This window comes from Erpetoichthys calabaricus, chromosome 15 (assembly GCF_900747795.2).
Source record: "Erpetoichthys calabaricus chromosome 15, fErpCal1.3, whole genome shotgun sequence".
Taxonomy (NCBI): domain Eukaryota; kingdom Metazoa; phylum Chordata; class Cladistia; order Polypteriformes; family Polypteridae; genus Erpetoichthys; species Erpetoichthys calabaricus.
Genome location: NC_041408.2, coordinates 80,842,461 through 80,869,307, shown reverse-complemented (window position 1 = coordinate 80,869,307; position 26,847 = coordinate 80,842,461). Strand labels below are relative to the sequence as shown.

Here is a 26,847-nt window from a genome sequence, read left to right as displayed (position 1 = left end):
AATTTTAATTAAAATTCGTTTCAATTTTGTACTTAAATGTAACAAGATGCAAACATTCTAATTATATATTTTATTGTGTTCATGAATGCAAATTCAGATAACCTTCCACCATTAATATAATTTCTATGAGTTTAATTTTGCAGGCCCTTGTAATTAAATTCCAGACAAGTGACGATTTCACAGCAATATTGGGGTCAGCCAACAGGTCCTAAAAACGCCGTGAAAGTGTATGCTTACCCGTCAATATATGCTAAAACGATCGATTTGTATGCAAAGAAGTTGGGTCGGACTTTTTAAATTTCTTTATCAATTTTTCGAACATCAAAATCAAGCAAAGGAAAAAGCGCACTCCTGTCAACCTGTAGCTTCTAACAAAATTGCTCAGAACCAGACGTAATCGAGATATATGTGGCCGATACAGCCAAGCACTTGACGCCCTTACCAAGATGGCGTTTCTTTCGTGACAAGAACGCCTATCTCACGAGACTTGGTATCTCGCGATACCTCAGACGTCTCCACGTCTCCAGTCAGCCCCTCCTGAAATATGTGGGTACGCTCCAGATGAGCTGTTGGATGTAGTCGCTGTTGAGGATTCAAGGAGGTGTTCTTTACAGAAGTAGCAATTTCTGTTTTTTGAGTCATAATTTAAGAGAGCTGGGGATCACCTTGATTGTTTTCTAAAATGTCAGCACTTCCAGGAGCAGGAAGTAAAGCCGGGAGCACGGAGTCTTGGGGTAGCTTTGACGAGCACCTGATCCAGGTAAACAACGTAGACTCCAAACAACAGGCGTCCTAAATCGTTTCAACAATGCTGTGATTTGCGGTTAAGTAAGTCGCGAGGTTGTCAGCTGAGAAGGAATTCAAGAGTAGTAAACAACACAAGACCGCGGGCTGTCCTTGCGTCTTTGTTTATCAGGGAAACTTTGTCGTCCAGATCAGGCAGAAATGTAATCGGAATATTGGGTGTTCTGAGCTGTGATGGACAGGCGGCCCGTCCAGGGTCAGTTCAGGCCACTGGTGACTCGCATCCCTGAACCGGTTAAGCGGGCTATAAAATAAATGAATATAGACTTGGAATTATGCTTATATACGCTTATAATATGTGTTTATATATGTGTATATCCGTTTGTATATTTTTATAGTGCCTTTCGAAATACGCCAGCAATAAAAAAAAATCCTTTTCACTTTTGCAACGTATTTTAACTTATAATTTGACATGCGTTAAAAGATTGAATTTTGTAAGTAACTATGAGAATGATATCCACAAAATACCAGATTTGCGAACGAGAGGCAGAGAAAAAAAAATGTCACTACCTGGATGTACCTATGACAGTTTCGGATCCTGTAATCCAGTGGTACTCAAAGTATTTTGAACTGAGGACCACTTTGCTGAGGTCAAACATAACAGATGGAACACTTGAGCCTGATGGTCACCAGTTTGCCTACTTCCCAAAATTTATTTTCCAAAAGACATTTATCTATGTGAAAAATACTAAAGTTGAAATCGGGTGTTGCTGGATTTGCATTTCAATGTGTTAAATTTTAGCCTCTGATCCATAAGAACCCTTTAGCCATGAAGATCGATTAACAGCATCAACTGGACTGGAGAGAGAGAGACTGAAGTTGAAAAAGTGATGCATGTAAAAGAGAGACAGACAGACACGGAGAAAGAGAGGCGACCCCAACATGCAAATAGGAGCAGAACAGGAAGGCATGCAATTGAAGCAAAAGTTGTCCCCATCCGCAAGAAAGTTAGACGGTGGCACCTTTAGATCCATTTCTCATATATCTGCACATATTGATTTAGTTTAGATGTCAACTAGCAAACTTGATCGTTACAAATAAATGTGATTGATACTTTATTAATCCCCAAGGGGAAATTCACAGGACGGAGGTCCATAACAGACTAACTTATCCGAGTGATCTAAAAGTCACATTTTCTTGATAGCTGTCAGCTTGCAGACCACATTTTGAAAACCACTACTCAAATCAAAGGGTGAATAGTTGGCAGGGTGGGTGGTGTTCACCTTGAATTTAAATGTTGTAAACAGAAGCAGCATGACATCAATAGCATCAGAAACTTTTCCAAAAAGTAGAGATTGAGGGCAGGCACTGTGACACCCAGAAATGACATGTCATTTGTCGTCATGTTTATTTGCATTTCAGCAGTGACGTTTGGTATCCTGTATTATTTTATGAAGTGTTTTGCAAGTAAGTCATTTGACTTTGGAGAGGTTTTTAAATTGTGAAGGATGCCGGGGAGTTGGTGTCCAACCATTCTCAAACCCTCCATCCATTATCAGACCTACTTGTTTCATTTCAGGGTTGCAATGCATTGCAGGGCACACACATCTACTGTAAACTCACTTATACTGGGAAAATTTAGAGTTCATAGTTACCCAAACACACAAACGGCTTTGTTGTACAAGTGGAAACCACAGCATCTGAAGGAAAAACCCAGCTAAACATGGAGGTGGGCATGACAATTACATACAGAAAGTGACTAGGCTACGAATCCTAGCCTACTGCAGGTCTCAGACATAGAAATCAGTATTGACCGGTACAAGAAGAAAAGATTAGGTGTCGTCATAAAGTGATGGGCTCAGTTACAAAGAAAAGCAAAATAATTAGACAAGCTATTAGACTTAGGGGCTCAGTTAGAAATAGGAAATTTCAACCCATGTAGACTTTGAGGGCTAATTAGAAGGAAAGCCAAGACATTACAGTCTATAAAAAAGAATGAGCTGTACTTTCATATTCTTGTTGGATTTAAAATGATAAAATCTAGTGCTCCTCTAATGATGGGCTGAAGATGAAGGGAACAGTAATTTAGTACACTTAAAAACTGAGAGGTCAGTCAAAGGAATACTCCACCCAAAAATATTTTTTTTCCTAAATGTTACCCCATTAGTTTGTAGTGGTGGCCAAAGAAAATTTTTAGTCTCATGTTTTCACTGGGAAATGAAATGCTGAATATTCCATCTCATCCTGGTTGATAGGTGACCAACGATATACTGTGCCAAACAATTATTTTATTTCTTTAGATCAGTTCTTGGCTGGCAGCTCAATAGTCAGCATCTTCAAGTATGGAATTGCTGCTGCCATTTACCCTCAATATTTTATGAAATCCTTCTTAGACTTCAAATATTTTTATAGTGCATGTCATGATAAACCTCAGCCCAAACCATATCAGATGGGCAGCTTCTTTGTTCGGAATCGCATATTATTAATTAGCAAACTGTGTTAAGCAACTTGGTGAAAGTTCAGCATTCTGTCTCAGATCTGTAGCTATTTCAATATACACTTGTACTAGAGTGGTTTAAAATTGTATTTTCATATTTATTGGCTGTTTATTCAGAATATTTAGGAAAAAAAATTAATGAATTTGGAGAAACTGGTCCTGCATTTCCAAATTTGGAAAGGTTATGGGTTTACTTGTGAGCATTTTGACAGATCACCTTTGACGGGTTTATTTTAAATTTGCCTTTTAAATGAAAGCTTAGTGGCAAACCCTTCATTTGATTCTGCTGCTTTTGATGCTATTAATTTAAGTTTCTCCAAGATACCTCATGTTCTTCTGTTTCATGGCCCTGGAAATTGCTTTTCCTGTAACTCATGGTTATCATTTCTTATAATCTTATAACCTTTTCAGGGTGGTGGCTCCGCAGTGATCGACATGGAAAATATGGATGACACCTCAGGGTCTAGTTTTGAAGACATGGGTGAGATGCATCAGCGCATGAAGGAGGAAGAAGAAGTTACAGAAGAAGCAGCTGCAGCAGAGGATGGAGAGGATGGAGAGTTTTTAGGCATGAAGGGTATAAAGGGTCAGCTTGGTCGACAAGTTGCTGATGAGGTATGCCTGCTGTAACATTCTGTAATATATTTTCTTCATGCTATTTAAAGGAAGGAATTGAATCAAAACATATGTTTCCCCTTCTCAATTGACCCAATTTAACTGGACCCTGCTATTTTGTTGTTAAGAGATGGGTAAGAGTTGGCCTGTGGGAAATGCATGAGACATATTAGCACTAGAGTGACCCCCGGCAGACTACCATGTCTGATTAAGAACATTTATTTTCTTAGCCTGTTAAGATTTACAAACACTCTCTACTTTGTTCAGCTTGCTGCTAGTTGTTTCCCTAAGCCATTTAATTGTTTTTCACGTGATAACATAGTATTGACTGTGAACGGCATCATTGAGCGGTGGTGTTTAATTTTATATACTTCTCCTTCTACAGTAAATGTAAATTAGTATCTTCAGTTCACAGTATTAAATGCATGGTACAAAGTGTATCTAAATGTAACCTTCAGTGATCATTTACATTTATGTTCCTTCTTCCTTTGACACTGAATTTGAGTTGGCTAAGCAAGGTGATTGGAGGACGGAGTGCTGTCTCCCTAACTGCCCTTCTGAAATGAGATGAGCATACGAATGTGTATCGATCCACTTTTTTATACTTGGGTTACTACATCTTTCAACTACTGAGTCACTTGCCACTATGGGGCAGTATGCCCAAGCTACAAAAATGAGTGCAGTAGCATGACATACTTTGAATAGACACCAGTAGCAAAAAGGGGCATTTGTCTTGGCAAACCTGTATCATATTAAGGGATAATAGAATTTTTTGCATCCTTTTTGACATTAGAAAGAAAAATAGTTCTTTCCTTAGATACAGTACACATGCAGACAAAATATGAAACTCTAGCTTTGGCCTGACTGTAACCAGACTTGATCAAAAACCAGTTGAAGATGTGACGGCTTCTTTTTAGGCTGCTACATTCCAGCTTTTTCCAGGTATGGAAACGGCTTTCAGAAGCACTGGAGTCATTATTCATTTAATCTTCATGTGGTCCAAGTGTAGAAAAAAAAAGTTAAGTACTATCCAAAAGAACCAAATAGAATAGGACATGTTACAATTCATGGCATTTTTTTAAACCACTGGACTAGGAGGTTTAAGTGATATGGTCATGATTGAACAGCGAATTATTGCTGACTGTTGAGTTGGCAACCTAATCATATTGTCCTACTCTGCTTAAACATAAAAGAGACACGTGACACTATTCTCAAACCTATAGTGTATCACTAACCCAACAATAAGTATTGTTAATATAGCTAGATTCAAGTGGTAAATTTAAAGAAAAAACAAATCAGCAATATACGGTAATTATCTATATCTTTATAGTCCCATATACAGATATCAGAATTGCACCTCAACAATATGAACTGGGTGCCAAATTCGTCTTTTATCTTAATCAGAAACCACACACCTCACTCTCGCACATAAACTGAATCCACCTCACCCTTTTTTATTACAAAGCATAACTGAAAAGTTAAGTATAAAGAATTAGCAGTCTACTCTACTTAACTCAAGCCAGTGTTTTAGGTCTTGGTAGGAAATGGGAGCTCACTGGACAAAATCTGAATTCTAGGGTACTTATTGTAATAAAGTGTGTCAAACCTCTAACATCCTGCACCATTCCTTAGTATGAATTACTTGTTTTTTTTTTTTTAGCTAGTAGAATGAAGTCATTTTGTTTTTGGTGAATTCATTTCTATTGTGGGCTGAAGAACATTTGTGTGTTTTCTAGGTGTGGCAGGCCGGTAAAAGACAAGCATCAAAGGCCTTCAACTTGTATGCCAACATTGACATCCTCAGACCTTACTTTGATGTTGAGCCAGTGCAAGTCAGAAACAGGTAAAATTGATTAAATCGTTGCTGTAAAGTTTTAATTACTATTAAGACCGTCACTTTATGTCTCCTGTCATCCACCACTGGTACTTGGTGTATTTGTTTCACTATTTTTGTTTCACATGATTGCTGACAGTTGCTTTGTAAAGCATTATGCTGATTATGAAGGTTGCTATTTAAAAAGTGTCCTACAGGCTTGGTCCGCAATGGAAGTAAAATCCTGTAGTACTTCTTTATACTCCCTGCTCTGCTCTCCAATAAATGCAAGTTATCGCAAATATACTAATAACCCAATTGTGCTTTACTCACTTAGAATATGGAACCAAATTAGAAAGCATTTTAAGATGGAAAATCTTTTATCAGTGGAACCTCTGCAAGAGAACCACCTGTTTAAACCCTCGCAAACATATCCAGTTTTTAATACCTGGAAAAGTTTTGGGATTAAAATGCTCAGAGATCTTTATATAGACAACTTATTTACATCTTTTGAACAATTATGTTCAAAATTCAACCTCCCAGCTACACATTTCTTTCACTATCTTCAAATAAGAAATTTTGTTAAACAGAAATTGCCCGATTTCCCCCACCTCGCACCCTCCACAATGTTGGAAAAAATACTGCTCAATTTCGAGGAATTAAACATCATTTCCGCATTATATAAAATCCTATTAGAGTCCCTACCTTTCAAAGATCCAAGAGGACATTGGGAAGAAGATCTCTTAATCAATATATCAGAAAAGGAGTGGAAGGTAGCAAAGCAGAGAATTCACTCAAGCTCCATATGCGCAAAGCATAGAATTATTCAACTAAAAATTATGTATCAAGCTCATCTGTCTTAAAACTGTCCAAAATGTTTCCAGGGCAAGATCCAACCTGCGAACGCTGCAACCAAGCTCCTGCCTCACTGGGTCACATGTTCTGGGCCTGCACCAAATTAACATCATTTTGGACCAAAATTTTTAAGTGCCTTTCAGACAGCCTTGGGGTCACAATCCCTCCTAACCCACTAACAGATGTGTTCGGTGTTCTTCCAGACGGACTTGAAGTGGAGAAGGACAAGCAAACGGTGATTGCATTCACTACACTCTTGGCATGCAGACTTATTCTGTTAAATTGGAAGAATCCTAATTCTCCTCTGATAAGTCAGTGGGAAACCGATGTTTTATATTATTTGAAATTGGAAAAAAAATCAAATTCTCAGTTAGAGGATCTGTACAAAATTTTTTCAAAACCTGGCAGGATCTGATCAATATTATTTTAGAATAAGAGAAATAACTATTACCGCATTTAATTCCCTTCTCCATCTCTTATTTACATATATATTTATTTCTCCCTTTCTTTTGCTTATTGTTGTCTTATTAAAAAGCCCTAAGCAATTCTCCTTTAGCTAAGCTCTCCTTCTCAGGGGTGGGGTTTGACTTGTCTTCAATTTTGTTTGGTTATAAATTGATCTATTTGTATGGAATGATTACAATAAAAATTAATAAAAAAAAAAAGTGTCCTTATGCCATTACAGACTGGTTGTCAGGGAAACGTTAGGATCATCTAGGCTTTGTTTAGTATGTTCTAAAGGATATAGTTTCCTTGGTTGTTTACATGTTATTGTGATACAATATAATACTTTCAAACAATTAAATGTTTTGGGAGCCATGCTTTTTTTGATTATGAATCACAGCAATACTGCTATATTTTGATTTCAACATAATATTTAGTATGTTGAGGCATTCATTTGTTATAATTATAATAAGTTCACAGGTCCCAGCCTGACCAACTGTCTGTGGAACGTTTGCACATTCTACTTGTGTTTGTGAAGCTCTTCATTACATATTATCAGTGTTATTATTAACTAGGGCAGCACGGTGGCGCAGTGGGTAGCGCTGCTGCCTCGCAGTTGGGAGACCTGGGGACCTGGGTTCGCTTCCCGGGTCCTCCCTGCATGGAGTTTGCATGTTCTCCCCGTGTCTGCGTGGGTTTCCTCCGGGGGCTCCGGTTTCCTCCCACAGTCCAAAGACGTGCAGGTTAGATGGATTGACAATTCTAAATTGGCCCTAGTGTGTGCTTGATGTGTGGGTGTGTTTGTGTGTGTCCTGCGGTGGGTTGGCACCCTGCCCGGGATTGGTTCCTGCCTTGTGCCCTGTGTTGGCTGGGATTAGCTCCAGCAGACCCCCGTGACCCTGTGTTCGGATTCAGCGGGTTGGAAAATGGATGGATGGATGGATTATTAACTAGTTGTGTAAGCCTGTGCTGTAAAAAACCCGTGGTCCCAGAAACTATTGAAATCGTCAGAAAAAAAATTGAAATGCAGAGATGTCAGGTAATTGAAAGGAACTACTCTGGGCATCTCCCTCCTAGGAGGATTTGATTTGCCGATGTGCTTGCATCGCTTGTGCATTAGTGGCAGGAGGGAAAATAAAAGGGACACCTTTTTGCTGATGTTAGCGGCTAAGTGACTTTGTCTTTTATTCTGAGGTTTCGTTTTGCTGACATGCTGTCCTCGTTGTGTTATTAGCAGCTAAGCAAGTTTTCTGTTTCCTTGGAGTTGGAGCCCTTATTCCGACTCCACCTCTCACTCCCGGGCCAGACAGACACACACACTTCCGTGCGTAGATGTGTATATATAAGATACATCAGGGTGTCCCACCCAAGAGGTACAAGGAACATAGGAGAATACAGTAATCCCTCCTCCATCGCGGGGGTTGCGTTCCAGAGCCACCCGCGAAATAAGAAAATCCGCGAAGTAGAAACCATATGTTTATATGGTTATTTTTATATTGTCATGCTTGGGTCACAGATTTGCGCAGAAACACAGGAGGTTGTAGAGAGACAGGAACGTTATTCAAACACTGCAAACAAACATTTGTCTCTTTTTCAAAAGTTTAAACTGTGCTCCATGACAAGACAGAGATGACAGTTCAGTCTCACAATTAAAAGAATGCAAACATATCTTCCTCTTCAAAGGAGCAAACAAATCAATAGGGCTGTTAGCTTTTAAGTATGCGAAGCACCGCGGCACAAAGCTGTTGAAGGCGGCAGCTCACACCCCCTCCGTCAGGAGCAGAGAGAGAGAGAGAGAGAGACAGATAAAAAAATCAATACGTGCCCTTCGAGCTTTTAAGTATGCGAAGCACCGTGCAGCATGTCACTTCACGAAGCAGCTGCACAGAAGGTAGCCAACGTGAAGATAATCTTTCAGCATTTTTAGATGAGCGTCCATATCGTCTAGGTGTGCGAACAGCCCCCTGCTCAATCCCCCTACGTCAGGATCAGAAAAAGTCAACGCGAGAGAGAGAGAGAGAGAAGTAAGCAGGGTAGCTTCTCAGCCATCTGCCAATAGCGTCCCTTGTATGAAATCAACTGGGCAAACCAACTGAGGAAGCATGTACCAGAAATTAAAAGACCCATTGTCCGCAGAAATCCGCGAACCAGCAAAAAATCCGCGATATATATTTAAATATGCTTACATATAAAATCCGCGATGGAGTGAAGCCGCGAAAGGCGAAGCGCGATATAGCGAGGGATTACTGTCCCTCGCTATATCGCGCTTCGCCTTTCGCGGCTTCACTCCATCGCGGATTTTATATGTAAGCATATTTACATATATATCGCAGATTTTTTGCTGGTTCGCGGATTTCTGCGGACAATGGGTCTTTTAATTTCTGGTACATGCTTCCTCAGTTGGTTTGCCCAGTTGATTTCATACAAGGGACGCTATTGGCAGATGGCTGAGAAGCTACCCGGCTTGCTTTTCTGTCTGTCTTGCGCTGACTTTCTCTGATCCTGACGTAGGGGGATTGAGCAGGGGGGCTGTTCGCACACCTAGACAATAAGGACACTCGTCTAAAAATGCTGAAAGATTATCTTCACGTTGCTATCTTTTGTGCAGCTGCTTCCTGAAATGACATGCTGCACGGTGCTTCGCATACTTAAAAGCTCGAAGGGCACGTATTGATTTTTGATTGAAAAACAAACTCTGTCTCTCTCTCTCTCTCCCTGCTCCTGACGGAGGGGGTGTGAGCTGCCGCCTTCAACAGCTTTGTGCCGTGGTGCTTCGCATACTTAAAAGCAAACAGCCCTATTGATTTGTTTGCTTTACTCTGTCTTTCTGACAGACTCTGCTCCTGACGCGCACTCCTTTGAAGAGGAAAATATGTTTGCATTCTTTTAATTGTGAGACGGAACTGTCATCTCTGTCTTGTCATGGAGCACAGTTTAAACTTTTGAAAAAGAGACAAATGTTTTTTTGCAGTGTTTGAATAACGTTCCTGTCTCTCTACAACCTCCTGTGTTTCTGCGCAAATCTGTGACCCAAGCATGACAATATAAAAATAACCATATAAACATATGGTTTCTACTTCGCGGATTTTCTTATTTCGCGGGTGGCTCTGGAACGCAACCCCCGCGATGGAGGAGGGATTACTGTACCTGATTAAAAATCGAATAAAATAATATATGAACAAGACAATATAAACAAAAATTTCTGATCTTGACAGTGCAGTATGTAAATGGCATATGGTTTAATGATTTCTGCCTTCGCGTTATATGTAGAAACTTACGCCAGTCTGTGAGCCTGCACTGTATGAATAGCACAATACAAAACAAACTGACCTGAACTGAATGAATTTGTGTCATTACTAATGACTGTTTTTAGAAATACACAAACTATTGCTTTAGTAATTGTGTTTATTACTTCATAAATATTATGTAGCTGGAATATTCTGCTTTTCTCAGTCAGAACTTCAGACACGTTTGTTTTATACCATAAAAAATGCCACGTCAAGTCTTATAGCATTCAGAACCTCCATTTATAAATACATAGGGAAAATAATGAAATTACTTCTTTTTTCTTTCAGATTACTAGAGTCTTTGATTCCTGTTCGAATGATCAACTTTCCACAGGTAAGAGAATAAACCTGCTCACCTGGAAGAGTGGTCTTTAATGTAGGAGGTATTAGTGAAATGTTTGCAAGATAGCATCACAATTTAAAAAAAACAAAAAACAGAGAGTGTGATTAAGTCACATCCATTAGCTACACAGTAAGCTATTGTGCTTATTACTAGACAAAATAAATATAAAAAAATAAAACAACACGACTTACAAAGAGGTGTAAACATCTAAAACTCCACCCCTCCAAGGATTGTAATTAACTGTTGTGGCCACCAGAGCCCCAAACATCAGACATAACTAAGCCACACACAATTTCAAGTAAAATAAAAAGCTGTTTAAGATACAATAATTCTGTTACAGGGTTAAATCAGTCCAGCATGATAATAACACACAGTTTGTCACCTTCTGTCTACTTCCATCATTTCCTCCAAGAGTGTCGTCCACCTCCTCTGACTCCTTGATGCAGATGTGGTGGCATCTTTTATGCCGGACCCGGGAGGCAGGTGGAAGTCCCCCAAAGTAGGGACAGTGTTTCCCTGCAGCTGCCCTTGGTGGCACCCAAGTACGCCAACAGGGCTGTCTTTCATGACTTAAGCTCCTAATATGCCCTGGGAGTTCCACCAGAGAGATGCTGCCAGCCTCTGTCTTTCTATTTTGGCCTCCCAACAGGGAAAGGTTCCAGCAACCAACCTGGCCGAGACACATGTCCATCTGCATTGTTCCATTAGTTTCCCAGTCAGGTAGGGAATTGACTTTGATCCCAGCAGAAATGCCAGGCCATCCACTCCAACACCTACCCTGTTTTTGTTTAGAAAAAATGATGAGTAAAACTGCTATTTCAGATATCTGTACGTGTGTGTTGTGAAAGTAGACGCAGTATAGCGCCCGACCCGGCACAGACTCACTCGGAGGCACGTGTAAAAACACAAAGACTTTTTATTTTTCTTCATCTGTTGGGCACGTCTTCCCCGTGAACCCCACAGGCAATACACTGTCCCAAAAGCACTTAACTCAAAACAAACACTCTTCTGGCACCAGCGCTTCTCTTCTCTAGCTTCGTCCTCCACCTCCCGACTCTGGCTCCTGAGTGGTGGTTGCTGGCCCTTTTTATTGCTCACCCGGAAGTGCTCCAGGTGTTTGATCACCTGTTCCAGATTGCACTTCCGGGCAGGGCTGTAGAGTCGTCCAGGCTGGCTCAGGGAGCCATGCAGCACCCCCTGGCGGCCACCCCAGATCCCAACAGGGCTGTGGAGAACTCCATCTCCCATGGAGCCCTGCAGGAAACTGAGGCACCATCGTCAGCCAGGGAGGCTGCCACCAAGTGTCCCGGGGGAGGTACTGAGAAGCCCATGGTTACTTCCCTGGAACATAGGTAGAAGGGGCGTCCCGGCCAGGCATGGGACCTGGCTGCCTGCCACAGTGTGTATGTGTGCATTTAGATATAGTTAATAGGAGTTTATATATATACAGTGCATCCGGAAAGTATTCACAGCGCATCACTTTTTCCACATTTTGTTATGTTACAGCCTTATTACAAAATGGATTAAATTCATTTTTTTCCTCAGAATTCTACACACAACACCCCATAATGACAAAATGAAAAAAGCTTACTTGAGGTTTTTGCAAATTTATTAAAAATAAAAAAATTGAGAAAGCACATGTACATAAGTATTCACAGCCTTTGCCATGAAGCTCAAAATTGAGCTTAGGTGCATCCTGTTTCCCCGATCATCCTTGAGATGTTTCTGCAACTTAATTGGAGTCCACCTGTGGTAAATTCAGTGGATTGGACATGATTTGGAAAGGCACACACCTGTCTATATAAGGTCCCACAGTTGACAGTTCATGTCAGAGCACAAACCAAGCATAAAGTCAAATGAATAGTCTGTAGACATCCGAGACAGGATTGTCTCGAGGCACAAATCTGGGGAAGGTTACAGAAAAATTTCTGCTGCTTTGAAGGTCCCAATGTGCACAGTGGCCTCCATCATCTGTAAGTGGAAGAAGTTCGAAGCCACCAGGACTCTTCCTAGAGCTGGCCGGCCATCTAAACTGAGCGATCGGGGGAGAAGGGCCTTAGTCAGGGAGGTGACCAAGAACCCGATCGTCACTCTGTCAGAGCTCCAGAGGTCCTCTGTGGAGAGAGGAGAACCTTCCAGAAGGACAACCATCTCTGCAGCAATCCACCAATCAGGCCTGTATGGTAGAGTGGCCAGACAGAAGTCACTCCTTAGTAAAAGGCACATGGCAGCCTGCCTAGAGTTTGCCAAAAGACACCTGAAGGACTCTCAGACCATGAGAAAGAAAATTCTCTGGTTTGATGAGACAAAGATTGAACTCTTTGGTGTGAATGCCAGGCATCACATTTGGAGGAAACCTGGCACCATCCCTACAGTGAAGCATGGTGGTGGCATCATCATGCTGTGGGGATGTTTTTTAGCGGCAGGAACTGGGAGACTAGTCAGGATAAAGGGAAAGATGACTGCAGCAATGTATAGAGACATTCTGGATGAAAACCTGCTCCAGAGCGCTCTTGACCTCAGACTGGGGCGACGGTTCATCTTTCAGCAGGACAACGACCCTAAGCACATAGCCAAGATATCAAAGGAGTGGCTTCAGGACAACTCTGTGAAGGTCCTTGAGTGGCCCAGCCAGAGCCCAGACTTGAATACGATTGAACATCTCTGGAGAGATCTTAAAATGGCTGTGCACCGACGCTTCCCATCCAACCTGATGGAGCTTGAGAGGTGCTGCAAAGAGGAATGGGAGAAACTGGCCAAGGATAGGTGTGCCAAGCTGGTGGCATCATATTCAAAAAGACTTGAGGCTGGAATTGCTGCCAAAGGTGCATCGACAAAGTATTGAGCAAAGGCTGTGAATACTTATGGACATGTGATTTCTCAGTTTTTTTATTCTTAATAAATTTGCAAAAACCTCAAGTAAACTTTTTTCACGTTGTCATTATGGGGTGTTGTGTGTAGAATTTTGAGGAAAAAAATGAATTTAATCCATTTTGGAATAAGGCTGTAACATAACAAAATGTGGAAAAAGTGATGCGCTGTGAATACTTTCCGGATGCACTGTGTGTGTGTGTGTGTGTATATATATTTTAGTGACAGGTGCTACTGAGCATCAAACCCCAGAATCAACTGACCCACAGACAGTCACGGGTTCAAAACAGAGGTGATTATTATAAAATACCTCACAACTGGTTTCTTCCAGGCAACACAAGCACAAATACGCACAATAGTCTCCTTTGTTTCCTCCTTCTGAATCTTCTTTGACCGTCCACCTTCCTACAGCGAGTATTGTCTTTCTACCTCCCAGCTCTGGCTCGCTGGAGGAGGCTGGACGACTTCCTTTTATGTTGGATCTGGGAATACTTCTCATGCCAGGGCATAGCCTGAAGGAAGCACTTCCAGATCAGGCAGAAGTCCCGAAAGTAGGGATCGGAAATCCTTGCAGCACCCCCTGGAAGCTCCCATTGGACCCAGCAGGGCTGACTCTTGGCACTACAACTCGCATCATGCCCTGCAGGGTTGCACGTGGTTATCGTGGCCCTGTGATGCTGCCATCTAGTGGATAGGGGATGAAAATATACAAATTTAGGAGCCTTTCTTCACTGCTCCCTTATCATGTCCTCCTGCCCAGGTAAGGATCTCATACTCCTCCTGGCCAGGATGCCAGATAATCCTGCTTGACACTTAAAATATATAATCCCAGAGTTCTTCTCTTTCTTTGTTTGAGTACAAGAAAACAGATCTCCTGCTATGTGAGTCTCACCTTTTTGTGTATTGCCCCTATAGATAAAATTTGTCTTCATTTCCCAGAGTTTATTTTTTTCTTTTTTCAGGCCTACTCATCCTGCTGCTACATATCTAAATTATCAAACCAAATAGTGTGTATGATGGAAAACACCATGTCTGCAAAAAAAATGAGCACGTTCTTGAACCGCAAGAGTGACAGGCATGTTTTTTTTTAGCCATGGTGAACTCTGTATTTTCCATTGCATGCTTTGCTGTTTTGTTTCTGGGTCATACTGGAAACACCATGTTTGTCACCCTTAATACTGTAACTTTGTTAAACATGTTCATTTGCAGAAAGATCAGTCACAACTTCAAGCCCCACTGTTTCTGTTCATCTCTCCATATTTGAGGCACATAAGCAACACTACACCGCCATTCTTTGATTAAATTGTCACACCTCGTATAACTATCAACTTGTTGTGTACACCAGTAGGTCAAATGTGACTACCATCATCCTCCTATATCTGTCCATCAAAGTCCACTGACGCTGTGGATGCTGCAGATGGCACTTATGTGTGTCTTTCTTAGAGCTGTAACAATGTTCTTCACCAGTGTGTTGAAAGCAAAAGCACAGGCTCCCAGAATAACTCATCATGAAAATCTATTATCCAGCTGCCCTTCTTCAGTTAGAAAATAACACCACAAACACAGAGCACAATGTAATGTGATTTGGAAATACGTACAGTGGGTATAGAAAAGAATCACCCCCTTTGAAATATTCCCATTTTTTTTGCTTTACAGCCTTAAATGAAAACACACAAAAAATATTTCTTCCCAGCTTTACTTACTCAATGCAACCTATAACATCCAAGTGAAAGATATCACAGCTATAGTTCAGAAGAATTATAAAAAATCAAAAACAAGACATACGGAGATTAAAAAGCTAAATTCGATTTTATAAAGTTTTCATCATCTGGAGTTAATTGAGAGAGAGACAGTAAACTGAACTACATTCTTTAATTCTGCAGTGTGTTGTGCTTTGAATGCGTGTCAACTTTGAGCAATTTATCATTTTTCTTCATACTGAGAAAACATTTAGCTTCCCTTGTCATTTTTATGAGTGACATGGCACAGTGACTGACATTGCTGTTGCACATTTCTAGGTTTCCGGTCCTGGCATTGGCTCTCTGCAGGGAGAGTGCATTTTCTTCCAGTGTCCAAGTGTTTTTTTTTTTCTGAGGCTTGAAAATCACTTTTTCTCACATACCCAGGGTTGATTCCTGCCTTGTGCCCAATGCTACTGGGAAGGGTTTTGGTATCTTTTGAATTTGGATAAGGAATGGATGGAATGCCATGGAATTAAAAAATTAATTTTTAGGGTATTGGCAATAGTGACTAAAGTTACTGACTTGTAGTTTTACAGTCCTGGGTTCAACTTCTAGATTAGACGCTTATCTGGGTGGAGTTTGTATGTCCTCCCCATGTTCGTATGGCCTTTCTCTGGGTACCCTGAGTGAGTGTACACCATAATGTACTGGTGTACTGATCAGAGTTAGTTCAGTTTGGTGTCCCATGCTGCTGGGTGCGCTCTGGTAGACCCCTAACAAACAGGACCTGCAATATGTGAGTTTATAAGATGAACAAGTGAATAGCAAAACTAAGTAAATGCAAGTTGTTGATGTTGGCAAAATGTGCTTTATTTGCTTTATATTATAAATTTCATACTTGCATGACTTACTGACTTTCTCACTTGAGTTATAAATGCTGTTGACTTGCAAAAGGGCAAAAAATAAAATTCAGTTTAAAAATCATCAAAATAATCAGTACTATCTAGGATGATGGCTAAATATTTATTGCTGAGTTACTAAATACATGTATGTATTGTCCATGCCCATTTATGTAGGCCTTTGTAGGTTTAAGTGCATTGACTTTCAGTTCACCAAAGAGTCTCCATGCCTGGTCACTGTTCAGGGAGTGCATGTGGAGGTGGTGCACTGCTACAGGTACTTGGAGGTCTACTGTTCTAGTAACACAGAAACTATATAAAGAAAGGCAGAGGGTAGTGACATGTTTTACATATTCTGCATCTGTGTGATTGCCAGTGCGATTATCAACACTGGTGTACTGTGCACCAGATCAACAAACCAATTAAGAAGGCAGACTCGGTTAGCTCAGTTATAGGACTTCCTGTGTGCTTGCTTGAAGGTAGCAGTGGAGGAGAGAATGAAGCCAAAACTGACTGTCATTATGAACAATGCTGCTCCTCCTCTCTTAGACAAACCAGCACTGAGGACTTTCAGAAAATTAGTTATTCAGCAGAAGTGTGTCAATAAATGCAGCTGGGGTCTCCTTCATTCCAATGGCAACACTCCTTTATAATGCCTCACTGTGACTGCTCAGTTATCATTAGACAAAACAGAAGTCTTACAAAACTTTCCCCTTGGGACAAATAAAGTCTATCGACCTCTCAATCTCACTCTTATTTCAACACTGTCAGTGTGCTGAGCCCTTCTGATGCATTTCACTTTTAGGTTGTGGTCCTTCCACAGTGTAGCTTTCAACCTTTTGCACCCCCCCCCCCCCAAATAAAATAAATAACAAAAAAAGAGTATATTTGATGTTTATAAAAACATAAATGCTACTTAGTTTGAAACCTAGCACAATATCTTAATGCTTTTTATTTTATGAACTCTAGAAAGTAGCAGGTGAACTGTATGGACCAATGATGCTGGTTTTTACTTTGGTGGCAATCCTCCTACATGGAATGAAGACCTCTGGAACTGTAATTGTAAGGCTCAATATTATTTAATTTTTATTAAATTGTGATAATTGTCAATTTAACTTAGAAATTGTGATTGGAGGTGGTAGTCAAATATTTATTACATTTTTTCCTTCTTTTGCCCTACATGTACCTTCAGTGCCTTTCTGCTGTATTTGCATGTGTGAACGTTTCTTAACCTGCACTTCCTCTCTTGCGCTCGTTCCCACATTGCCTGCTTCACAAACTCTAGCTTTATTTTGGAGGCACCTTTCCCACCTCCTGTCTGATTTTATACTTTCTCTCTTTGACAGTGACTCTCTCATTGTGTCTTATACACTTTTACTCCTCCTCGTGCATCTAACACTCACACTTACTCATTAGATCGTGTCACCAAAGCCAAGCTGACTAATCAGATTTTTCAGAGAGACATTACACACAGACCTTGGTGTTTTATTATATCTACTCATATATATATATAATCCTAAACCTAAAAGTGCAAAGGTGACGTTTTTATGTCACGTTTTAAACTGGGCTTATTTTAAAACCTATATATATGTTTGGGATCATTATTTTCAGAATTTATCGAACTTTAATGTGATGTTGTTAGATTTTCAGATTCTTACTCTGTTTTTAAATTACAAATTAAAAAATATCATGAACTCGCGTCTTGCAAGACGGGACTTTGTGCCAAAAGATTTAACCACGCTCGGGGCCAGAAATAAAACTCAAAAGAGTAGGACAGCTGCTGTTCAGGCTTTTAAACGTTCGAAGTGCTGCACAAGATTCAGATCACACGGCACGGCAGCAGCAGCAGCAAGCCAGCAACTGATCGAGCAAAAAAATTATTTCCCATTGTATCACCATTTAAGAGGGGGTTTCAGAGGAGCGACCGCGTCTTTTTGGGGTGCGTTCAGCCCCCCTATTCACAATGCGTGCGGCAGAGACGCAAAGTGGCTGGCGAGCGAAGCGAGCAGGGGGGAACCCCCTAGTAGTAGATATATTTTTAAAAAAAATGGAGCTGTAAACAAGCAGCTGTTTATTTTTTTTATGATTCATCATAGATATTAAAATATAGTGAAATATTTAAATTTCCAAACTGAATTATTTCTTATACTGTGTAAATATGTACAAATTAAAGAAAGAATGGATTGCACCTTTGCTGCCTAACCTCTTAGGTGGGCTAGATAATGAGAGGCAGGCATAAATGACAGTACAGTATGTATGTGTGCGTCACAATTAAGCTGTCGGTCCTTACTTATTCATGGAGATTTGAACCCAGCTGTATTATACCCACTACAGGACTGCTGACACATGGGATATCAGCTTTATCCTGTCTGTCCGTTGACTGTTAGCCCATTGTTGTGCATCTCCGTTTCACCTTTCCATCTCCCAGATTTCACCACTTAAAGATGAGTGCCTTGTTGCAATGGCTTTCAGCATGTCATCCCAATCACCCTGTTTTGTCTTTGTGAGAGCATGACACAGTCACAAAAAAAACCCAGGATGATTTTCATGGTAACACTAATCCCCCTTTCCAAACCTTTCCCCTTTGTAAACACACCTCACATAGTACTTGAGAACTCAAAAAAAAAAAAAAATACTAAGTCCCTAAGGCAAGGCTTTGACCTTTTTATATTTTGGTCTAAATATGTCCTGGGACTGCACACATGTCAAATGTCCCCTTTGGCACTTTGTGACTGACAGTTTACCCCTTGGAATGAATTGCTTTAAAATGTGAAGCAAATGACTTTTTAACATGAAAGTAATTAATGGCTTCCAGTAATGGGTTTGTGTAATTGTACTGTTTTCCTGTACTTAATCTTGTCCCAAGCCACCTTGAAAGTACAGAACGGTAGCCCGGTTATCTGTGTATGTTTGTGCAACAGGAGTGCAGACTGCCTGTCACTCCGGTTCATGCTGTGAGTCGGCTGTGGGGATTGAAGCAGCAGGTTTGTGGCTTGTGCTCTGCTGCCGTACCCACCTGGTAATGGTGCATCTCTGAATCTCTTGAACCATTTGAAAGTATTGCAGCAGAAGTAAAGATGGCAAACACCAGTACTTGTAGCGTGTCCAATCAATTTCAATTCTTTACATGTGCATGCATATTTTATTTGCAATAAGTGTTAAAAAGTTAAGGTTTCGTTTTTTTTTTTTTTGACAGTGACTGTTTGTTTAAATAGAAGTATTAAAAATAGTTTTTCTTTAATTTTAATATATTCATTTCTTTTTAACTGTACTGGTATATTGTAATTTTCTTTATAATTTTAGTATTAAAATGGGAGTGATAATGTAACAAATGTATTTCTTCTTTTAAAATATTTAGTATGTGACTTACGAGTTACTGCACCCTTATGAAAGCCAAGGTTTTGTATTTGTTGACTAGGATTTGTGTTTCGTTTTACTTATAGAGAGAAGGCACGTTAATGGGGACAGCCATTGGTACCTGCTTTGGATACTGGCTTGGAGTTTCCTCTTTTATTTATTTCTTAGCATATTTGTGTAATGCTCAGATTACCATGCTGCAGATGTTGTCATTACTGGTAAGGAGATGTGCAAAGAATTCTGCAATTTGAACATATAAGCTTTTTGTTTTGATATCAGAATGTCCTTAGGCTTTTAAAAAAAATTTTATTTAAACTCCTCTTTAAGAGTGTGTGTGATCTGCAGTGTACTTACACTTTATACTGGGATGGTTTCCACTCGGTGCCCAGTGTTTAGGCTCACCACAACTGTGAGCTGGATAAGCAGGTTGGAAACATATGGACAGTTTTCACCTCTTGTACATATATCCTCATGGCAGCAGTCTTAAGTGTTATTAGTTGTAAAATATGCATTTCATAAATAAAACATTAACAAGAGACTGGATGATTTAATGCTGTGCAGTTAATGTATAATAGGGGATGGCTGATTCTGTTACTCAGTAATAAGGGAGTTTAAACAACATTTGCATTCTTCTAATCTACAGGGTTATGGTCTTTTTGGACACTGTGTTGTTCTCCTTGTGACCTACAATGTCCATTTCCATTCACTGTTCTACATTCTTTGGTTGATCATTGGTGGTCTTTCAACAATCCGTATGGTAAGGTTTGCTAAAAGTTTTTTATTATAAGCCTGATTTTTTCATTCCGTTGATCACTTGTATCTGTCAATATTAGATTATTTTCCTTAATAAAGTATTTTCCTACTATGATTGCTTGTGTTTCCAATCATTGTAATTATTATTTTAAACCATACAGCCTTTAGTCGCTTATACTTTCTTTTTTTTTTTTTTTTTTAATCTGTTTCCTATAATTGAGAGCGGCAGCACAATGTGTTAAAATTACACACCAATTAAATATGGCTGTTCGTATGGTTATAAGTGCATTTAATCACTGATCACATTAGCTATAATCATATCATACTTCTCGCCAAAAAACTAAAAGAGGAAAAAGAGAATGGAGTCAATCAAAGACTATTAAATTGACTTGAAGATCTGTAACTGTGAAATGAGATAAGCCATTATTTCAGGATGCATTTCAAGCCGATGGCTGGTCATGGGGTATGTCAGAATTGATGACTGATTTTTCTGATCTCATCACAAGGCCAGGGCAGTTTAAACTACTGAAAATCACTGAGCATGTCTAATTTACCAACTGTATGAAGACCTGCCAGCATAGTTGTGCTTGCCCCCTACCCCCTTGTGTGACAGCTAATAGTGTACTGCCTGACAGACCCAGTGCTGTATGAAGGGCTAATGGGAATGGTGAGTTCAGCCACAATCTCTGCCCTTATTTTTTTTGTTTTCCTTTTCTTCATTCCGTAGTGGTACATAAAACATTACACGTCAGACAAAGAGCTTCTCTTCTATTTGCAAGGTCCAAAACACTCATGTTCCTTGTTCCTCATTGCTACGTTAAATATGTTGTATTTCCACACGTACTACGACTAAAGACAAAGTCAAACCTGCTTGATTTTGTCAGAGTGAGTTGCAGCCTAGTTAGAGTGAGTCATTGGGTGTGTCACCTTAGGTGACTGCCCTTCATGAGAGTGCAACGCCGACTGTCTCCAACTCTCTTAAGTTTACGTATGTAAATGTAGGCTGTCTGAAAATGGCTGGAAAGGTCACAAAGTGTCACAGTCTTTAAGGTCAATTTTAACAAAGGACTGCCACACCCCGAGAATTTCTAAATTGTTAACTGTTGAGAAAACTTCATTTTCTTTTTCTAGTAATTCATTTTTCCAGTAACAGTGTTTTCCTGCATTTGTAATTGAGGACTGATGGCTTCAAAAAATCCATCCCAAGGAGTGCAGATAAAGAATGCTGTAGTTCTGCAAGTGTCTATGAGTTGACTAGTTTCTAATTTATTAATTGATTATACTTCAACCCTAAAGACTTAATTTATTCCTGTATATCATAAAGCAAATAATATGTAAAAGTTACACATATTAAAATATGCACGTTTGTCTTTTTATTCTACTGAAGGTGTGTTTTTTGCAGTTGCACGACAGAAATAAAAAAGACATGCTTGGAGAACTCTCTGTTGAATACTCATTTATACTGACTTTTTTTCCAACTAAATAAATGTGTTTTTTGTTCCTCCATGAATCCTATTTAAACATTAATACACTTTAACGTTATACTGAATACATTCAAAAAAATCAATTCCTTTTTTTTATTTTTGTTGCTTGATGAAGTATAAATGATAAATCATGCTAATAATCTACAGTCTGATGGTCTCATTGTAAAATTGTTTTAAGATATTCTGCTTATGATTTTATTGCCTTTTCAACATCTTTCTTGTGGATCATGCAGGTTGCTGTTCTTCTGTCCCGCACTGTGGGCCAAACTCCACGACTCATCCTCTGTGGCACTTTGGCAGCCCTGCACATGCTCTTCCTACTTTACTTGCATTTCACCTACCACAAAATTGTTGAAGGTAAGAAACAAACATTTAGGCTTGCAAATTAGATGTCTGCAGTTTCCATAGCTATTGATTTATTGTCAAGATAAATGGGTGTTATAACAGTAGTGTTTAGACTTGTACTGTATGTAAACTTCCGGATCATGTAAAATATGGCATATTTTGTGCAGTTACTTCTCCGACATTAGGACGGAAAGTTTAAAAAAGAGTATCTTGTGAGATGCTATAATCCTGAAAATTCTTGCTTTGTTTGTGGTTGAGAAGGCAATGCCGAAAAAGTGACAAACGTTTCTTCCATTGCTGAATGCTTTCAAATCACTTCAGTTCTTTTTGTCTGTCGCCTGATGACTCACTGGTACTAGAAAAATCCCCACAAATGATCTGCTGCTCGACTTTTCTTAATGTCCAGTTATGCAAGATGTCAAGCTGTTTGGGTTCCCCCCTATTGTTTGGCTTTCTAGACCTCAAAAACCCTCATTTATGGAACGTATTTTGTGCAGGAAACTACACCCTTATGATAAAGAGTAAACCAGTGTTTCCCAGCCTCGGTCCTGTGGCCCCTCTGTGGCTGCAGGTTTTTGTTCCAACCAGCTTCTGTTTTTAATTGGATTCCTGGGCTAATTAAGTGATGTGTTATTTCTCAAGTTCTGTGTTTTGGGAACAATATAGAAATTTGAAAACTTAAGTTTGGTATATATATATATATATATATATATATATATATATATATATATATCTCAAAATGTACCAAGCAGTTATATGGGAATAATGTATTTTTTTATTTTTAACAATATTTTCATCTTGATTTTCATTCTACTTTTCTAGGTGTTCTAATTGTTTTAATTAATCCATTATTTACTAATTAGTGGGTCTGATGCTAAAGTACTTGCAGCCTCTGATTATTCTGTGTTGTTTGCCCGGGTGTCTGCTCTGCTCGTTTTTAATTGTCATTAATAAGATACAATGAAGGGGAAAACTTCACAGAGAAAGGGCAAAATATAATGAAATCAACAAAAGAGAGTTAAACATTTAAATCTATAGCAAAAGCAGAAATATTTCTAAATGTCTTATAAATGTAAAAGTCATGCTGTTGAGCTTTTCTGAATGTAGAATAAAAGAAAAATAATACCAGCTAATTAAATGAGATCAGTGCTATCAGGTGTTGTCACTGATTAGGAATCTGGTTGGAACAAAAGCCTGTAGGTACAGGGAGGCCACAGGACCGAGGCTGGGGAAACACAGGAGTAAACCAATAAGAATCTTCAGCAAGAATGATCAGAAAGGCTTGATGTTGTGCAGGCCACATCAGCTAACCCTAGGAGTTCATCCCCTAATGATATACGAGGGGTCAAAGTTACTCCTTTTCACAAAACTTTGATAAATTGGGAATTGGTAATACAGGCACGTGGAATGTCTCGCTATGCTATTTCAAGGTTGCTGACACAGAATATATTATGTTTGATATTTGAAGGTCAAAAATAACAAATTTCAAACATAATGTGGAGGATCATTTTAGATTATTTTGAGATAAGTGATAATAAATGTTATTTTTGAATACTTAAGATTTTAATTGAATATTTAGACTTTAAACATTAAAATTGAAGCACATATTTAAATGCAGTATTTCATAAATTTGACGCAACTATTCTTGTTTATTCTGTACTTTTACCTAATTACATTTCCTATGAAAAAATCTGATTTTTTTTTTCTCAGCCGTCACTACAGACTACATGTGGCAAGTGACATATTAAAATATATATATATATTATTTTTGGGTGAAGTATTTCTTTGTTTCAAACATGCAATCTATTTTTGATGTGCTCTACTTTTATTTAAATGTACTGTCCATGTATCAAAATATGTAATTTTGCTTACTTAATGTACAATATTATATTGAAGTTTTATGCTTTGTTACATTTTTGCTTCTCATGGTGCCAAAGAATGATGATTAGTGGCATGTTGGTTGGACACACAAGTAAGAGTTTCACTGTGCTCTGCACACGTCTACTACTACGATTACTAAATAGGTAAAGGTTTGTAAGTATTGGCCCCTCCACGTCTTATGAGTTTACTTTAAACACTTTTAGGTTTTCAATGCAGTGATAATTTCTACTTTAAGCCTATAGCTCATATAGCTTTGTGGGGCTCTAATCTCAGACTGGAAACCCTGCATATGAAAAGCATTAACACCCAGCAGACACCACCGTATAGACAGTTGGCCCAAAAGTGGAAAGTCAATGAATAAAAAGTTTCTCAACACTTTTTTTATTTCCTAAAATTTACACTGCAAGTTATAGTTAGTTGTACAATAAAGACGTTGGAAATATGAGAAGTCTGCATTTTGAATAAGACTCTGTTTAATTAAAACTGCTTGGTAATTCTCAAGAAATGCCCCCCTTGCCACTGTAAAAGAAAGTGATTGTTTTGGTCTTATATTCTTTAATAAGGGGACTGTTACTGCCAAATATGATACATAAGCATTTTCTTGTTATTTTCCTATTCAGGTATTCTGGACACCCTCGAAGGACCCAACATTCCACCTATTCAGCGAGTTGCACGAGACGTCCCTGTGGTGTCAGCTAATCTTGTAAATGTTACACTGAAGGCTGTGGGCCTTGCTTCGTAGTCTCCGTAATCCTGACAGAAAGGCTCAAAAAATGGCTTTCAATTACAATCCACATGACAGAATGACAACAGCAGTAGTCATTTGCCTTTTCAATGTCATTCAGCGTTAAAGGGTTTCAATTTCTGAATAGTCAATACCCCAGTAGTAGTTTAAGAAAGGTTCAGCTTTCAGTGCAATCTGCAGTTCTGGACACTTTATGGATATTTTTACTATACATATAATATGTGTTTCTGTTTGTTTGCTGTAAAAATGTTGTATTTAAATTGTACCCAACCTTCACATTAAACTTTAAGAAGAAGAGTATACAGATCTCCTCTTACAGTCAGGCTGAATGCATGACTAGGGTTGTTTTTTAGCTGTCTTGAATCAGATTTGCTATTCATCCAATGAATTATCCGTTACATATATTCAAAAACTGAACATGGTGTAATGAATGCATTTGTAAGGATCATTTTAAATGTTTTTAGAAACATTAACTTTCTTGGTGCAGCCTAAAATGTGTTGAGCTGCCCAGGGAAGGGGTGAGTGGTGGGGGAAAAAAACAAACAAAACAAGACTGTCACTTGCTGAAGGTCTGATCAGATATGCTGTAAAATGCATGTACATAGCCCATTATTTGTGGCCCTTGGTGTAACATTTTTAATGGCAGGAAGAGGGTACTATTAATGGAACATAAAAAACAGAAAAAGCCACATTTTCTGTGTCTTTGAACTTCTTTATAGTACTTTTAGATTTATAACTTTATTACTGATGGAAGTCATGATTATAGTAAACTTTGCTATAAACATAAAATCAGAAAATATGTATATATAGATTTGCTGTAAAATAGTGCACTTTGGTAGTGTTTGTTTTATTTGGTACCCTTTTATTTTTTATGAAATGTACTTTTTGGAATAAGACTATAAAAACTTTAATGGATGAAAGTTTTCTAATGTAAAATTAAAAATTGCCATTAATATGTTTGTGTGGGTCTGGAACACTGCACCAGTGAGATCACTATAAAACACTTTGCTGGGTGACACCCCAACCCCCCCCCCCCCCAGTTTCCTTTCCATCTGGGGTGCTCTCTGTGTGGAGACCATGTGTTCCCCATGTGTTTATATAGGATGACACACTGTTATGGTCATTTATGACTCTAACTCGCATAGTGTAAACAAATGTATCTTCAGTGTTTTGGTTTCCTTTTTGGTGCTGGTTTTGCCTTGTTCCTGATACAGCAAGGATGAGTTTTTATCTCCCCATGACACTAGAAGGAGTGGGTCAAAAAGGGGACAGTTGGATGGATGTACCTTACATTTGCAGTGATTTTATTCCTAAAGCCTAATTAAAAAACCCAGCATATCAAGGTGCAGTTTATCTTCAGTATGGCACCCCAGTGCAGTTTACAGGTTCTTGCAAATATCATATTGTTTGACAGAATGCACCTTGTGGTGTAAAATTATACAAAAAAGCCTCTTACTTTTCTATTCATAGTTTTTGTAAAATCTATGTTTTTATTGAAAAGTTTAGATGTGGTAGCAAAAGAAGGAATGCGGTATGCTGTTGAGTTTTAGGCATGTCTGCATTCATTGACCAGATGTGATACTAAAGTGGGAATGATGGAAATAACATTGGTCTTGGAGATATAAAAGTATTAGATAGATAGATACGTTATTAATCCCAAGGGGAAACTCACATACTCCAGCAGCAGCATACTGATACAAAAAACAATATTAAATTAAAGAGTAATAAAAATGCAGGTACAAATAGACAATAACTTTGAATAATGTTAACATTTACCCTCCCGGGTGGAACTGAAGAGTCGCATAGTTTGGGGGAGGAACGATCTCCTCTGTCAGTGGAGCAGGGCTATTATTAGCCCTTTTTGGCTTTTCTAACTTGTATACCCCAACAGGTGTAGATTTGTAGCATCAGTTATTCCAAGCTGATCTTCATCATTCCAGAGCACAGAGAATTAAGCCCCATATTGAACTCTTTGTTCACCCAGGACTCTCTGGTCATGCACAGCTCAAACTCTTTTTCATGTGACACTACCATCATAGGCCCTATCATCAATAATGACAAGATAGCCTTTAGACATGAGATTTCCCATCTGACACAGAAGTGTCAGCACAACTTCTTCCCCCTTAATGGGCAGCCTCAGAGGCTAAGCACCACTCCTTAGTGTGTATTTCATAATTAAATCTCAGATGCTAGGCAGCTTACCTTAATTTGTATTACATTTAATTCAAAGCC

General features: G+C 39.1%; 1 protein-coding gene across 1 annotated transcript; it reads left to right on the top strand.

Moving 5' to 3' along the window:
* The first annotated feature begins 504 nt into the window (after positions 1-504).
* Positions 505-25,568, top strand: yipf3 (Yip1 domain family, member 3). The gene is made up of 9 exons (XM_028820312.2): positions 505-760; positions 3,653-3,856; positions 5,593-5,699; positions 10,544-10,589; positions 17,020-17,112; positions 19,494-19,625; positions 20,051-20,164; positions 21,878-22,001; positions 24,491-25,568. The coding sequence occupies exons 1-9, from the start codon at positions 683-685 to the stop codon at positions 24,610-24,612; spliced, it is 1,020 nt and encodes a 339-aa protein (XP_028676145.1). The 5' UTR covers positions 505-682; the 3' UTR covers positions 24,613-25,568.
* The last annotated feature ends 1,279 nt before the right edge of the window (positions 25,569-26,847 follow it).

Bases quoted from the DNA above. Each gene is read 5' to 3' on its own strand.
- yipf3 (XM_028820312.2), top strand. From the start codon at position 683: ATGTCAGCACTTCCAGGAGCAGGAAGTAAAGCCGGGAGCACGGAGTCT. The intron at 5,700-10,543 runs GTAAAATTGATT...TTTTTCTTTCAG, and splicing joins CCAGTGCAAGTCAGAAACAG to ATTACTAGAGTCTTTGATTC. The intron at 22,002-24,490 runs GTAAGAAACAAA...TTTCCTATTCAG, and splicing joins CTACCACAAAATTGTTGAAG to GTATTCTGGACACCCTCGAA.